General features: G+C 47.1%; 1 protein-coding gene across 2 annotated transcripts in view; it reads left to right on the forward strand.

Annotated features, from left to right (window-relative positions):
• The first annotated feature begins 208 nt into the window (after positions 1-208).
• Positions 209-13,768, forward strand: part of LOC102991021 (S-phase kinase-associated protein 2) — a 17,758-nt gene continuing 4,198 nt past the window's right edge. Inside the window, exons 1-3 of one of the 2 annotated variants that reach the window (XM_028486788.2) lie at positions 209-378; positions 885-1,156; positions 11,977-12,088. In XM_028486788.2, the coding sequence (XP_028342589.1) occupies positions 335-378; positions 885-1,156; positions 11,977-12,088 (428 nt within the window). In that variant the 5' untranslated portion in view covers positions 209-334. The remainder of the gene's footprint in view (positions 379-884; positions 1,157-11,976; positions 12,089-13,768) is intronic. The other variant, XM_055083480.1, reaches the window with a different exon arrangement.

The following is a 13,768-nucleotide window of genomic DNA, read 5'->3' on the forward strand; positions in this document are numbered from 1 at the left end:
CACCGCCCGCTTCCGCTTCCCCGCCTACCCTGTGGGCCGTCCGGTCCCGTAGCCGCGGGGGGTTGTGGGTATCCTGAAGGCGGGCAAAGCTGCAAGGAAACGAAATAGTGGCTAGGCAGCCGCACTACCAGGCAGGGCAGAAACTACAATTCCCAGCAGGCAGCGGGGCCGCAGACGGCGGCCGCGGAGGAGAGCGGGCAGAAGAATTCTGCGCGCGCGGCGGGGATGGAACGTTGATAGAGTTCGCGGGTCTAGCTGCTGGGGGCAGGAGCCGCACGCAGTGCGCCGCCGCGCGCCAAAGCGGGAATCCAGGAGGCGGGCACCTCTGCAATTAATGCACGCATTTAAAACTCCCGAACCTGCGGACGCCATGCACAGGTAAACCGATTGCAAAAAGGGGCAGACATGAATCGACCGTCTTAATTCTTTTAGGCCGCGAATTTTGCTGCTTGCTAATATTGTTAGTAATGCTGTAATGTGAATGGTTGCTTAGCCTCTTCTTTGGGAAAACGTGGATGGGTGGATGCTTTAGCGCGGTGATCAGCGTGCGATTTTATTTGGCTTCCCTTATTGGGCTTTCCGGCTGCTGTTTTCAATCATTGTATGATTGCCCTCCCTCTTTCCTTGTCTGTTCCTTCCACTTTAAGAAATTCTTGAGGCCTTCTGCATGATCGTAAATCGAAAAGACTTTTCGTTGTGTTAGATTTGTTTGGTTCTTTTCTCTTTTATTCTTGGGAACTCGCCGCCGGCGCGTAGAAATGCAATTCAGTTAGCTGCTGTGAAAGTTTTCTGCAATGCATAACTTAGCTTCCTTTAGGCCTACCTTGGAATTATTTACGGGTGTGTTTTTGAAAGGAACGTGGGGCTATTGTGCGTTTCTGCAGGAAACACCTTCAGGAGATTCCCGACCAGAGTAGCAACGTTACCACCAGCTTCACGTGGGGATGGGATTCTAGCAAGACTTCTGAACTGCTTTCAGGCATGGGGGTCTCCGCCCTGGAGAAGGAGGAGGTGGACAGTGAGAACATCCCCCAGGAACTGCTTTCAAACCTGGGCCACCCGCAGAGCCCCCCACGAAAACGGCTAAAGAGCAAAGGGAATGACAAGGACTTTGTGATTGTCCGCAGACCTAAGCTAAATCGAGAGAACCTTCCAGGTAAGGTATGAGGGTAAAACTATCAGTCCAGTAAGTGGTGGATTAAACTATTTTGTTGGTAAACCTTTGTTCAGGGGCCTTTAGGATGGGGCCCTTTTAAAATTGCTGAATTCTGAAGTTATTTTCCAAAGAAATGGGACAACTCATTGTCTCTGAAGTTTACAGAAATGTTGGTATGTGTATCTCTTAAGGGGCACGACCGACTTTTAACCCATGAGAAGACACTCCATACTTTCTCTTTAGGAGGGACTCTGCCTGGTCAAAGGCCAGCTCATTGCCACTGACAACTGGGAACAAAGTGATGATCCTCTAGGATTCTTTTTGTTTATATTCTGCTGCTCTGTAGCCCTGGTTGAGCTTTTTGCCGTAATCACTTTAGTTATTTGTCAAGGGGCTGCTAAAGTGAATGTTGAACTAAGGGGAGGAGACTTATCTTCCCAGGTCCATTCCCAAGTGGGATTCTTCTGGATGCTCTGTCTTCATTACTAACCGTGTTATCTGTTCAGTTCCCCAACCCCAAAACCTGAAGGTTAGTCAGATTCCCACCATCCCCCAACATCCAACCAATCATTGACTCTTTCCCTCTTGTCTCCTAAATATTTCTCAAGCTGTCATCATCTCTTGCCTGATTACTGGAATGGACTTATAATTCCAGCCTTATCCTCCCCAGATACATCCCCCAGAGCTAGAGTGAACTGATTAAAATGTAGAACTCACCACATCATTCCACTCTTAATAGCTCCCAGGTCCCAGGCTTCTCAAGCAAGTGAATAAATGCCTCCCAGAGTGGATCAGAGCCCCGGGAGTACTCAAAGCCATAGGGTAAACATAGTGCATTGACCTGGGGTTATCAGTTTTTCTTGCTGGCAAGCCATGTAAAACATTAATTCAGCAAATATTTGCTGAGCACATTCTGTGTGCTAGGCATTGTTCTAGGTGCTGGGGATACAGCAGTGAGCAACACAAAGCATTTCTACCCTCATGGAGCTTCTGTTCTAGAGAGAGGACGCAGTAAACATAAATCTGGTGTGTAGTATATGAGAATAAGTGCTATGGCTTAAAACAAAAATAGAACAAGCCAAGAGGGATTGGAGGTCCTGGGGTGGGAAGCTGGTTTGCAGAGTATTAAGGGAAAGCCTCACTTGGACAGTGAACTTTAAACAAAGGCTTAAAGGAGATGAAGCAATGTGCCATGCAAGTATCCTGGAGAAGAGAGCCCCAAGCAGAGGAAGCAGCTAGTGCAAAGACCCTGGGGCAGAGGAATGTTATGTTTGTTCAAGGAACAATAAGGAAGCCATGTTCCCAGAGTGGATGAGCAAAGGGGAGAGTAATGGGAGACGGACTAGAGGTGCTATTGAGCGAGTTGTGATGTGACCTTTTAAAAGGACACACTGATGTGTTGAGACTAAACTTTGGGGAGTTGAGGGTAAAAGCTTAGAGACTTGTCGAGAGGTGTGGGAGTAGTATAAGCAGCAGTCAGCTTCTGGATAGATCCTGACATGAGAGTGGACAGACTTAGGAGACTTTGAAATTGTCTGTAGAAGAGGTGATCGTAGTCTAAACGGAAATTGGGTGGGTCATTGATGGAGAAGAAGAGACAGAGTCAAGAAATAAAGAGGAAGTCTTGCAGAGCCAAGGTGAATAAGTATATTCCTGAATTCCCCCATCTGGCTTTCTTTGAGGACGGTTGATGGGTTGGTTGGTTGCTCGCTTGCTTTAAAAAAAAAAAAATCTGTCGTTTTGGCTTTTGACCTTTTCTTTAGGGAAAGAGAACGTTCGAGTTATGAGGATCTATATTTGGTGTTGGATTAATTAGAAAGGCGGTGAAGGATTGTGGTGAAGTCAGGCATATCTGGCTTTGAATCCCAATTGCACTGTTTACCACCCTTGGGAAGTTGTTTGAGCTATCTGTTCCTTAGTTTCTTTGTGAAATGGAATAGTAATACCCGCTTCATGGGTTACTGTGAAGATTAACTGAAAGAGTATACGTAAAGCCCTTAGCACGCTGCCTGCACGTAACACTCAACAAGCAAATCCAGTTAATTTGGTGGACAAAAGGACACCCAGTTGAGAGGCTACTTCAGTTGTCTTTCGTCCTTAATCCTGTTCGCCTGACCCTGTTTGCGTAGATCTTTTTGCTTCAAAATTGAACGTCACTGCTATTTTTAGTGTCTGGAATGCAGCACGAGCAATTTGGTGCTTGACTGACCAAATGTGGTGAAAGACACTTCCTGCTAAGATGAGCAGCTTTTGATGACTTTGTCCAGTGCTGATAGCTCCTGACATGGAGTGATTGCTGTGTGTCCTTCCACATTCACACACACGGGTGGAAATACAAATGACATTTTTAAAGCAAGGCATCATGGAAACAAGACAGAAGATCAAGGGATGGCTGCCATCTTCTAGGAAATTGCAAGTCAGGTTGAGGAGAAAAGAGCATACATAGTAAGAGAAGCTCACAGCAAAAGATGGCAGCTCATGCACTAGCAGCTGCTGAGTGGTTCAGGCAGCAGATGCCCTAGGAGGCCAGAGGGAGGGAGCCCCTTGTGCCAGAATGACCCAAAGCTTCCATGATGATCCCTACTGGACGTAGACACGCTTCCTCCTTCTACTCAGCAAAGCGGAGGCTCTGAGAAAAGAGAGAAGGATCTGGAAATGGTCCAGTCACTGAGTCTAGACTGTTAAATTTGACTTCAAAAATATACATTTATCTGAAGTGAGAGAAAAAAAATCGTGAGTTTTATGTTTGTTGTGACCTAAGAGAGAGGCAGGGAGGGACACCAGTTCTATGCTGTGTCTGTGCATGGAATTACGCACAGTAGAGATTGGTTAATTGGTGTGGAGGGGGAGGGGCAGAGCCAGGGATGCAGGGTGAGGGACAGCTGGTGTAGAGGGTTCCCACTGGGCCTCCAGTGGTGCTGGATCATCATGCAAGCGAGTTTTGTCTGCAGTTGTCGGGACAGGTGGCTAAGAGCGCTGCCGGATTCGGCTGGAACAGGCCACATCTGCTTTCCGTCGCTATCTGATGACAGTGGCCCTGGGCTGTGTGAGTTGTTCTTGGTTCTTCACTCGGCAGTCTCTCTTTTCTGCCGGCCCCAAGCCAGGCTCACATCTGGTGACTAAATCCTCTTCATCTGTTTAGTTTGGAAGATGAAAACGTTATGGCCAACCCATACCAGGACAGGTCTGATTGACCTTTGGGGTGAGTGTGCAGAAGGAGTCGGGAGGAGGAAATGGCCCAGTGATGAGGTCAGTAATGGACAGAAAGAGAACAACTGCATTTTATTCATGGTTGTTAAATGCCTGTCCCGGTCCCCTGTCTTCTGCAACCCCCATCTCCCCATCCCCGACCTCCCAAACAGGGCACAGCCATGGAAACGCTCTTGAACTGATTTGTTGATCAGCTCTCCCGTGGCTGTTAAACTGCTTCAGATTCCAAGCCCCACAGTGGTTTTCAGACTGGTGACTCCAAAGTTTAGAGCCTGCTGGTATCCCCAAGGGAACATGTTCAAAGTGCAAAATTCCAGAGATTCTGATCCCAGAAGTCCTGCCTTGAGCCTGGGAATCTGCTTTTCAATATCCCCAGGCAAACGTTTTTCCTCCTTTCTCTCCCTTTCTTTCTTTCTTTTTTGTTTTTTAATAACCAGTAAGAAATATATTTTACATTGCAATGCTGGGTGTGTATCTGGAGCCAAAATTTCACAAAACTAGATTTCTCTTTACTAAGATATTTCCTATTCTCTTCCATTCCATTCTTTCAAAATAAAACAATGCTCATCAAATAAATTGATTTCATGACTCACCAATGAATCTCAGCCCGCAGCTCCCAAAACTCAGCTCTGAAAGAGCCTTTACAGGACCCTCCCAAGCACCTTTCTTTGCCCTCTAGCTTCCTTTCATTCATTCAGCAAATGTTGATGGACCATCATTCTAGAGATTGGGGATCCAGCAGTGAACATAACGGACCAAAGATCCTGCTCTCCTAGAGCTTGTACCCTGTACCTAATTCTCCAAATCCCAATTTCCGTGGTTTCTTAGTTACTCTTCCCACATCCCAGGGTTGAGCATAGAAATATGGGGTTAAGAGGGGTCATCGAGGACCCCTGTTTTAGTTTTTTCCTGTTTTGCTTTTTGCAGTTTTGTCTAGCCAGCCAAAAAATAAAAATAAAGAATCCCAAAATACCAAGAGCTAGCATGGTCTAGTGTTTCTCTTAATGATTTGTAGGAAGAGGAAGGAAACCTCATCCCGGATGGCAGAATGTTTGTAGTTTCCCAGAAAGGAAGCATGGGTTGTTAATACTTAAAACAAGCTAGCAAAGGCATGAACATGAGGTGAGCCTCCGCCTTTAAAAAACAAACAAACAAAACCCCCAGAAAACAGTAGATGTGAATACCTGTACCTGCTTATCCTTCACGCGTAATTGTTTATCTGTGCATAAAGAGATGGGTAACTTTCAGGATCAAAGACTGAGATGACTTTGGAGTTTGAATTTGCGTCTGAGTATAGGTGATGTTCCAAGAAATAAACATGTCAAGTAAGATGTTACCTGTACTGCAGAGTCCTAATGCATCGAAAACTCTTCAACAAGCACCGCTTCCAGAGGACTTTAAGAGGCATGGGAGGTGATGAGGTTACAGAAGTGGACAGCTGGCTTTACACCGGAGGAATAAGTGGTGATCCTGGTGGCTGAGGGTGGTGACTAGCAAGTTTGTGAATCTGGCCAGTTTTCACCTTTCGTGGCTCCGAAGTCTGTTTAACTGCTTCTATGTCGTTGAAGGCTAGAGTCCATGGGGTTAATTCTTTTCCTTACTGTGCAGGTCTGGCGTGCAGCCTTGGAGGGTTTAGAAGAGGTGAGTGGAAGAAAGACTTGCTCTGGACTTCCTCATCCTCTCTGGGCAGACAGACCAGGCAGCAGTGTAGTCAGGAATCCAGGAAACAGATGGTCGATGTTTTGAGAATTAAATATGGCAAGTAACATTAGATTAAGCATATCCCAAGCCTGGATACCAGCCCCAGGGGCAGCTACGTGAAGACAGACTCTGCCTCTTCTGCTGGAACGGCACCCAGTTTGAGGCTGTGAAACGCCCCCTGCCCCGCCCCCTGGCCTTCACCCCTACCAGGGGCCCTAGAGTCAGGGTCAGTGTGGTCCTGTGATCGGCTCCATGGAGCCCCGGCTCCTTGGCTGCTCGCAGAGGCTGTGCATTTTCTCGGCCACTGCGCCTTTCATCTGCTTGCTGACCCGCTGAGAGCTCTCGGCATCTTTGTCTTACTCCCTGTCCCCTCTCCCCTCCCTCCCAAGCCCTGATAGATTCCTTTTTCCGTAGCAAGTCAGATTTAATTCTCACCTTTTAAAAAACTTGTAGAAAATTAAGCACTCAGAATAGGAGAAAGAATCCTAGGGTAGAAAGAGGGCAGGATTTGGAGTCAGACCTGGGTTTGGATTCCCAGTCTGCCATTTGCTGGTTGTGTGACCTGTCCCTTTAGTCACAGTTACATCTTCTCGTGAAGCCCCTCCCCCCCACCTCCAAGACTGCTCATGTGCTGACAGAGGACACTACCTGTGTCCCCGGGTTTCTGTCTTTAGCCTCATACCCCCAAACACCTACAGGGCCGTGCCATTCCTTTGCAGGTACTGTGCCCTGTGCCACCTGGCCAGCCTTCAGACGTCCTCCTCTGTGGCTCTGTGCATTCACCTCAGGATGTGGGGTTTGGAAACAGACAGAAGAGACCCACGTTGGCCTCTTGGCTCTGCCACCTAATCGTTGATAGCACCTTGGTGAGGTTAATTCATAACCCCACTAAGACAAGTTTCCTCATCTATAAAACGGGATACTGCGACTTAGGACACGGACACATTAGAATCAGTGTGCATTAATAAGTGTCTGAGACTTTACTGAGGGCTCTCAGTAAATGGCAGTTTTAAATGTCAGGTTATGTTTTTGTTTATTAGTTTGTCTCCCACTGAGGCCACCAGGCAGGGACTGTGCTTACACACTCGTGCATTAGTTAGTCACCCAGGAATGTATATTGAAGTGGAGCCTTAGGCCAGCCTTGTCATTTTACAAATGAGGAAACTGGTCCTAAGAGGCCGACAGTCTTGCCTGTCTATAAAATAAAGCCAGCATTCTTCTCTTGGGTGTCAGTCATTCCTTTGGGTAATATCAGTTGAGTACTTTTCTTTTTAAGCCGCTCCGCGGCATGTGGGATCTTCCCAGTCCGGGGCACAAACCCGTGTCCCCTGCATCGGCAGGCGGACTCTCAACCACTGCGCCACCAGGGAAGCCCCAGTTGAGTACTTTCTGATGTTCATCGCCAGGTTTGTCCTAGGCACCAGGTGTAGCAGTTAATCGGTTAAGGAAGGTTAACCAGTCACACAGATACAGAATTAGCACATTCACAGTTTGAGTGAAGGGGGAGTAAAAGGTATAATGCATTGAACAGTGATTTAGTGAATGCCTGTTATGTGTCAGGTATTGTGCTGTGTGCTAGATGTGCAAATCTGGGTATGGGGGCTGTGGTGGTGACCTGGGAATGCTCCTCTGAGAGAGCGACACTTAAGCTGAGGTCTGAAGGATGGCTGGGAGTTGGGCAGGTGAAGATGGAGGTTGCGGTGCAAAGCCCTCCTAATTCTAGACTTAGCTTACTTGTGTGGCTTCATTTCCTGGCTTTGCTGTCCTCGGCAAACATCTGCATTCATCACTTGCCACGTTTTCCTTCTAGCAGTTGAATTACTGATCTCATATTCTAATTGTTCTTGATTTCTTATGTCTTTCTAATAAAATGGGAAGCATCAAGTTCATTAATTTATTTATTTCTCCTGCCCTACACTTCACAACAAGCTTCCCTATTTCCTTTCCTCACTATCTTTGGTAGACACTTTGGTGCCCCATCCATAGCTCCTTGAAGGTCACCATTCCCTTTTATGCCGAAGGCTTTCTCCTCCATGTAGATGACACTGTGTTTGAGGGCTTTCTCTGGGCAGAGGTGCTAGGCAGTCAACATTCCTGCCCTCTCCCAGAAGCCGCCAACCAATGACTGACAGCAGTTGGTGGATTAATGCCCCAGCACCTGTGCCCTTGGCTGGGACCCCTCTGGGGCAGGTGCCATATGCTTCCCTGGAGTGCCCTGCAGATTTGAAGCCCAGTTGACCATAGCGGTAACCTGCTTATTCACATACCCAAATTGGCTAACTGCCCTTCCATGTCTCGCTTCACTCTTTCCAGTACTTCTGAGATCACTTCCCAAATAAACTACTTTAGTTCATGTCCTCAGGATCTGCTTCTGGGGATCCCAAACTTGGGTAGAGGACAGTTTGGGGGTCTCAGTAAATCATACCAGGCAGCCCTTGTCCAAACCCTACTCCCACCGTGGGTGTTTTCACGTAGGTGAAAATTCCAAGCAGCATTGAAAAGAAAAGGTTACAAGAGGAAAATGTACAGATTTTATGGAGAAAGGAGAGGAATAGAGGCAAGAAAGAGAAAGTTTGACTCTCTGCTGCTTAACCTCTTGGCATAAGTTATTTAATCTTCAGAGTGAACAGCTTTGCAAGATAAACCTTTTGATTCCCATTCCTACAGATGAAGAAACCGAGCCCCAGAGGGACTGAGTAACTTGCCTGAGGTTCGTAGTCTTGGAGGCAATGTAGTCGAATTCCAGTCGAAGCTGTGCTCCCTTCCTCAATCCAGTAGTCCTCACGCTTGTGGCGGGGGTCAAGCACGTGGTGTCAGGATGGTCTGTGCAGATCATAGTAAAAAATCTCAACACGTTAGGTTCGAAGTGGCCAAGTGTGTGATTTTTTTTTGCCCAATGAAATACCAGCATCTGATCTGTATACGCGAGAAGCAGCAGAGGTCAGGGAGTTAACAAGAGTTAATGGACAGGAGCCCTGTTGGAGAAGCTCTGTCCACACTGCCCTTGGACCAGGAGCTGTGTGGCAGTGATGGAGGCTTGTGGGAGCTGCCTCCCCAGAACATGGTCCAGGCTCAGCACGGATGATCTATCTGCCTTCCTCACCCTGCTCCTAGGTTTCAGGGCCTCAGTCAGTCCTTTATTTTATTCTCTAGAGAGGGAGGGGCAGGGGTTCATTGAGCAGCTGCATCTCTCCTCCTCATCTTTCCACAGAGGCTACTTCCCTGACGACGACTCCAGCCCCATACCCTGCACGGCACAGCACAGCACCCTGAACCCTAGTGCAGCCCATGGTGATACTTGCTTGGAATTTCCTGTTTATTTATCTGTGTCTCTGAAAGTCTGAGCAGGCCATGCCTTGTTCATCTTTGTCTGTAGAACAGATCCCAGCATAGAGTACATGTTCAATAAATATATGAATGGATGAATGTGTCAGACATCGTGTCCCTAGAATACAAAGACTGTTTAAAAAAAGAAAAAAAATCGGGTTCTCATTCTCAAGAACTCATGGCCTTGTGGGGGCCTACACAGGTGAGTAAGCAAATAATGAAATCGTGGTTAGAAAAGCCACCTGTTCTTGGTGATGTCATGGGAGGCCGTCCATAGGAGTTGAGGCATTAATGGCCACTTGATGTTAAATTAATAGCAGTCGGGGGCGGGCACAGCATGTACGGAGGCATTGAGATGTGACGAAGAATGACTCATTCTGAGAATTCCAAGTAGCTCCAAATGGCTGGAACATATTTCTAGATAATGAACCTAGAAAAATAAGTGGGGCACTGCCAGAAAGCTTTGAATTTCATGCTAAGCAGTATAGACTTTAGACTGAATATTCAAGGGACACCACTGAAGGGTCTCATTGAGGGACGGGCATGGACATTTTCAAAAGATCGCCCAGGAGTAGGAGAAAAGAGTCGGTCTGCCGTGTTTATCACTCTCCTCCATGTTCTCTCCGGCTCTCCATCGTGTTCTCCACAGAGCCTGGTGTAATGTCCGTGTTCAGTAAATACTGACACCTTTTAAATGGGGAGGTGGGAGCGTTAGGGTTCTCCAGTGACACTGAACAAGTAGGAGATATAGGGAGATTTATTAATAAGGGATTGGCTTGCGCAGTCCTGGAAGCCAAAAAGTCCCAAGATCTTCAGTCCCAAAGACCTGAGGCCCCGCAGAGCAGATGGTACAAGTTTCAACCCAGGTCTGAAGGCAGGAGGAGACCCAGGTCCCAGCTCAAAGACAGGAGAGAGAGAGACAGTTCTCCGTTCATCAGCCTTTTGGTCTAACCTGGCCTTGGATTGGATGAGGCAAGCCCACAACTGGGGAAGGCAATCTGCTTTTCTCAGTCCATTGATCAAATGTTAATCTCATCCTGAAACACCCTCACAGAGACACCCAGAATAGTGTTTAACCAAAATATCTGGGCACCCCCTGACCCAGTCAAGTTGATACTAAAATTAACCATCACAGAGAGGAGAGGATAGCGCTAGAATTGGTGTAGCAGGTGGATTGGAGGTAGAGAGAGACTGAGAAGGCAAGTTTATTGAACTCATCTAACCGCTCTAAATCTAAACTAAATCACGCAGTATTTCTTTGGTGCATACTTATTTCCTTCTAGGCCTTTGTCATGTTAACCCGATCTTGTGGGTTATTCTGTACATTCATGTGTAAGAGTTTAGTACGTGTGGAATAGCTGTTTAGAGTTTGCCTTTTATAAGACTAAGAAAACTGGTTTTCCTGCATCCACCTTTTTCTCCCTCCAGTTTGTTCTGCACACAGCAGCCAGAGTGATCCTTTTAAAACCTCCATGAGATGCCGTCATTCCTGGCCTCAGAACCCCCTGGCGGCTCCTGGGCACCTTCCGAGTCAAAGCTGAGGCTCCTCTAGCCCTGCCTGACCCGGCCCCCTCTCACCCCTCCGACCTCTGCCATCATTCCCACAACTCGCTCACTCTGTTCTACACTGGCCTCTTTGCTCTTCCTTAAAGCAGACATGCTGTTCCTGCACCCCGAACACACCCCAGAGACTCACAAGGCTGGCCCCCTCTCTCTTGAGCCTTTGCTCAGTGATCACCGGCTCGGCAAGGTCTTCCCTGGCCGCTGTGCTCAGACTTTGAACACTGGCCCCCATACTCCCCATCCTGTCCTTTACCCCACGTAACTTTTCTGCACAGCACCAATCAATTTTAACATATCATGTACTTTTTAACATATTGAACAATTTTTAGCGTATCATCTAATATCATGTGATCGTTTCCTCCCTCCGGAATGTAAGTTCCATGAAAAAGTATTCTGTCTGTCTTGTTTTCTGCTTTCTCCCCAACATCCGAAACGATCCCTGGCGTCAGAGTTAAGTGCTCAGTACATATTTGTTGAATTAATAGATGAGAACACCCTTTTGATATTGCACTTTTAGGTAAATTGACTTGTGAGTGCTTTCTGTAAACCTGAAAGAAGAGGGAGGAAGGTTCGTTTGCCTTTTAAATAAGGTCACTACTTGATAAATCCACCACTGAATCCACTTCAGAGAGGAGTGAGGCGTTCCTTAGCAACCAAAAGCATCGTGATGTCTTAGACATTGCTGTCTGAGATCTGAGCGACGTGGGACTTGCTGTGAACCACTGTTAGTATGGTTCTTGCCTAAGACTGGCTGGTGGGCACTGAAGAGAAGAATGTTATGAAAAGTATTCTTGATATTCTCTTTTCTCCTTTGCTGAAAAAGTATGGTACCCACTTCAGGGTACATAGACAGTGGGTGAACAGAAAAACATTTGTGAGGATGAGGAATTCATTTAGCATTAAATTCCCCTGTTTAAGCCACGTGTTGTATACGCTTTAAGTGCATGAAAAGGCTCAGTAGACTTGATAGGGCAAAAGAATGGTGACTGGAAGACACTTTTTTTTTTTTCCCCTCAAAGGTGTTTCATGGGACTCCCTTCCAGACGAGCTGCTCTTAGGAATCTTCTCCTGTCTGTGCCTCCCTGAACTTCTGAAAGTCTCCAGTGTTTGTAAGAGATGGTATCATCTAGCGTAAGTATTTTTCACCCCTTCTGGTATATGTGGAGGAGGAGAAAAGAAGGGTTATTTATTTATTCGTTTGGGTCTGGTGAAACTGAAAACCAAGAAAAATATAGCAGCACAAAGCAAACTAGGTATCTTCTCCCTTTTATTAATAATCAGTGTCTTATTTCAGAGTGAAGGTAGTGAAGCTACCGGAAGTGACTTACCCCATTTCTGAAAACCCCCTTTCCCTGTGTTCGGTGTAGCCCATGTCTACTGGGCAACGTACCGAGAGTGAGGGCAGTGATGGGCGCGCGCGAAGGCATAGCTCCTGCTCACCCCCCGCTGGGCTGGGCAGTGAGTGCGGTGAGAGAGAACTCGAGGCTCTGGCATGAGACCCGAGTGGGAAGCCAGCCTCTGCCGCTTAGGCTATGGGGGACCTGAGCGAGGTTCTTGACACTTCGGAGCTTCAGTCCCCCCGTATATAAAATGGGGGTGACGGTACCTTCAGGACAGCACCGCTGTGAGGATGCGGCATAAAGACGCCAGGGCAGTGCTCAGCTCGTAGGAACGTTCAGTGCGTGGCAGCCGACAGTTGTTGGGGTTTTTGTTGGTTCAGGGGCAGCACTTTGCAAGTGTGGATGGTGAGCTGCACAGGGGGAGTCTTGGTGAGCTGGGACGGCAGTAACGGGCCAGAAGCGGCGGGGTGGGGGTGGGGGAAATGACTGCCTTTCCATCTTCACCTGTTCTCCTACCCATGAACCTCTGGCCGTGCTTTGCTTTGTGCTTAAAGGCCATCTGTCTCTCTTCTCCCTCCACACATCTAGGACTCTCATTGTGAGACAGCAGGAGCCCCTACCCTCCCATTCACGGGTGTGCTGGAAATAAGACACTCTAGGTATTTACAGGAGTGGCCTACGGTCGTCCCTTGCTTTCCGCTGGGTATTGGTTCCAGGACCTCCTGTGAATACCAAAATCCACGGATGCTCAAGTCCCTTACATAAAATGGCACAGGACAGTCTGTCTCTGTATCCGGGGATGTGTGGTTGCTTGAATCCGCGAATGCGGAACCCGTGGATAGGGAGGGCTGACTGTATCTGCTTAGAAGAGCCACAGAGAGGTGTGCACACCTGGAATACTGGAGCAGGTAAATGGTGGCTGACTTTCACTTATCCCTGCCCAAGTGACCCCATCTTGATTTTCTTTTTCCGCCAGCTTTCCTCTCCATGCAGAGTCTATTAATCTTCATTTCAACTGTCATAAAAGTTATAACTGACATTTATTAAGCACTTGTTATATGTCAGGCACTGCAGTCCTGCCTTCTTAATAATAGAGGTTGAATAACATGTTGACAATTTGTGTAGAATTATTTCAAAGCTCTAGCCAGTGGTCTGCAAGCAGTATTAAAAAGTAAAATTCTTGTAGATATTTAAAATGCCTCATGGGCTTGATCTCATGTTTTCTTTTTTGTTAAATTGAACTAATATCTGGGTATTAAAGCTTTATCGTGTTGTTTCGTACATTTTGGCACCTCGTTTTTGCTTCAGAAACACTATCTAGAATCTAAATAATATTTTTACCTTTTTCCTTCCCATTAGTTCATATGTATATACATATATATATATATTTTTTTTTTTTTTTTTTTTTTTTGGTATGCGGGCCTCTCACTGCTGCGGCCTCTCCCGTTGCGGTGCACAGGCTCCGGCCGCG

The sequence above is a fragment of the Physeter macrocephalus genome, unplaced genomic scaffold (assembly GCF_002837175.3).
Source record: "Physeter macrocephalus isolate SW-GA unplaced genomic scaffold, ASM283717v5 random_1371, whole genome shotgun sequence".
In the NCBI taxonomy this organism is placed as follows: domain Eukaryota; kingdom Metazoa; phylum Chordata; class Mammalia; order Artiodactyla; family Physeteridae; genus Physeter; species Physeter macrocephalus.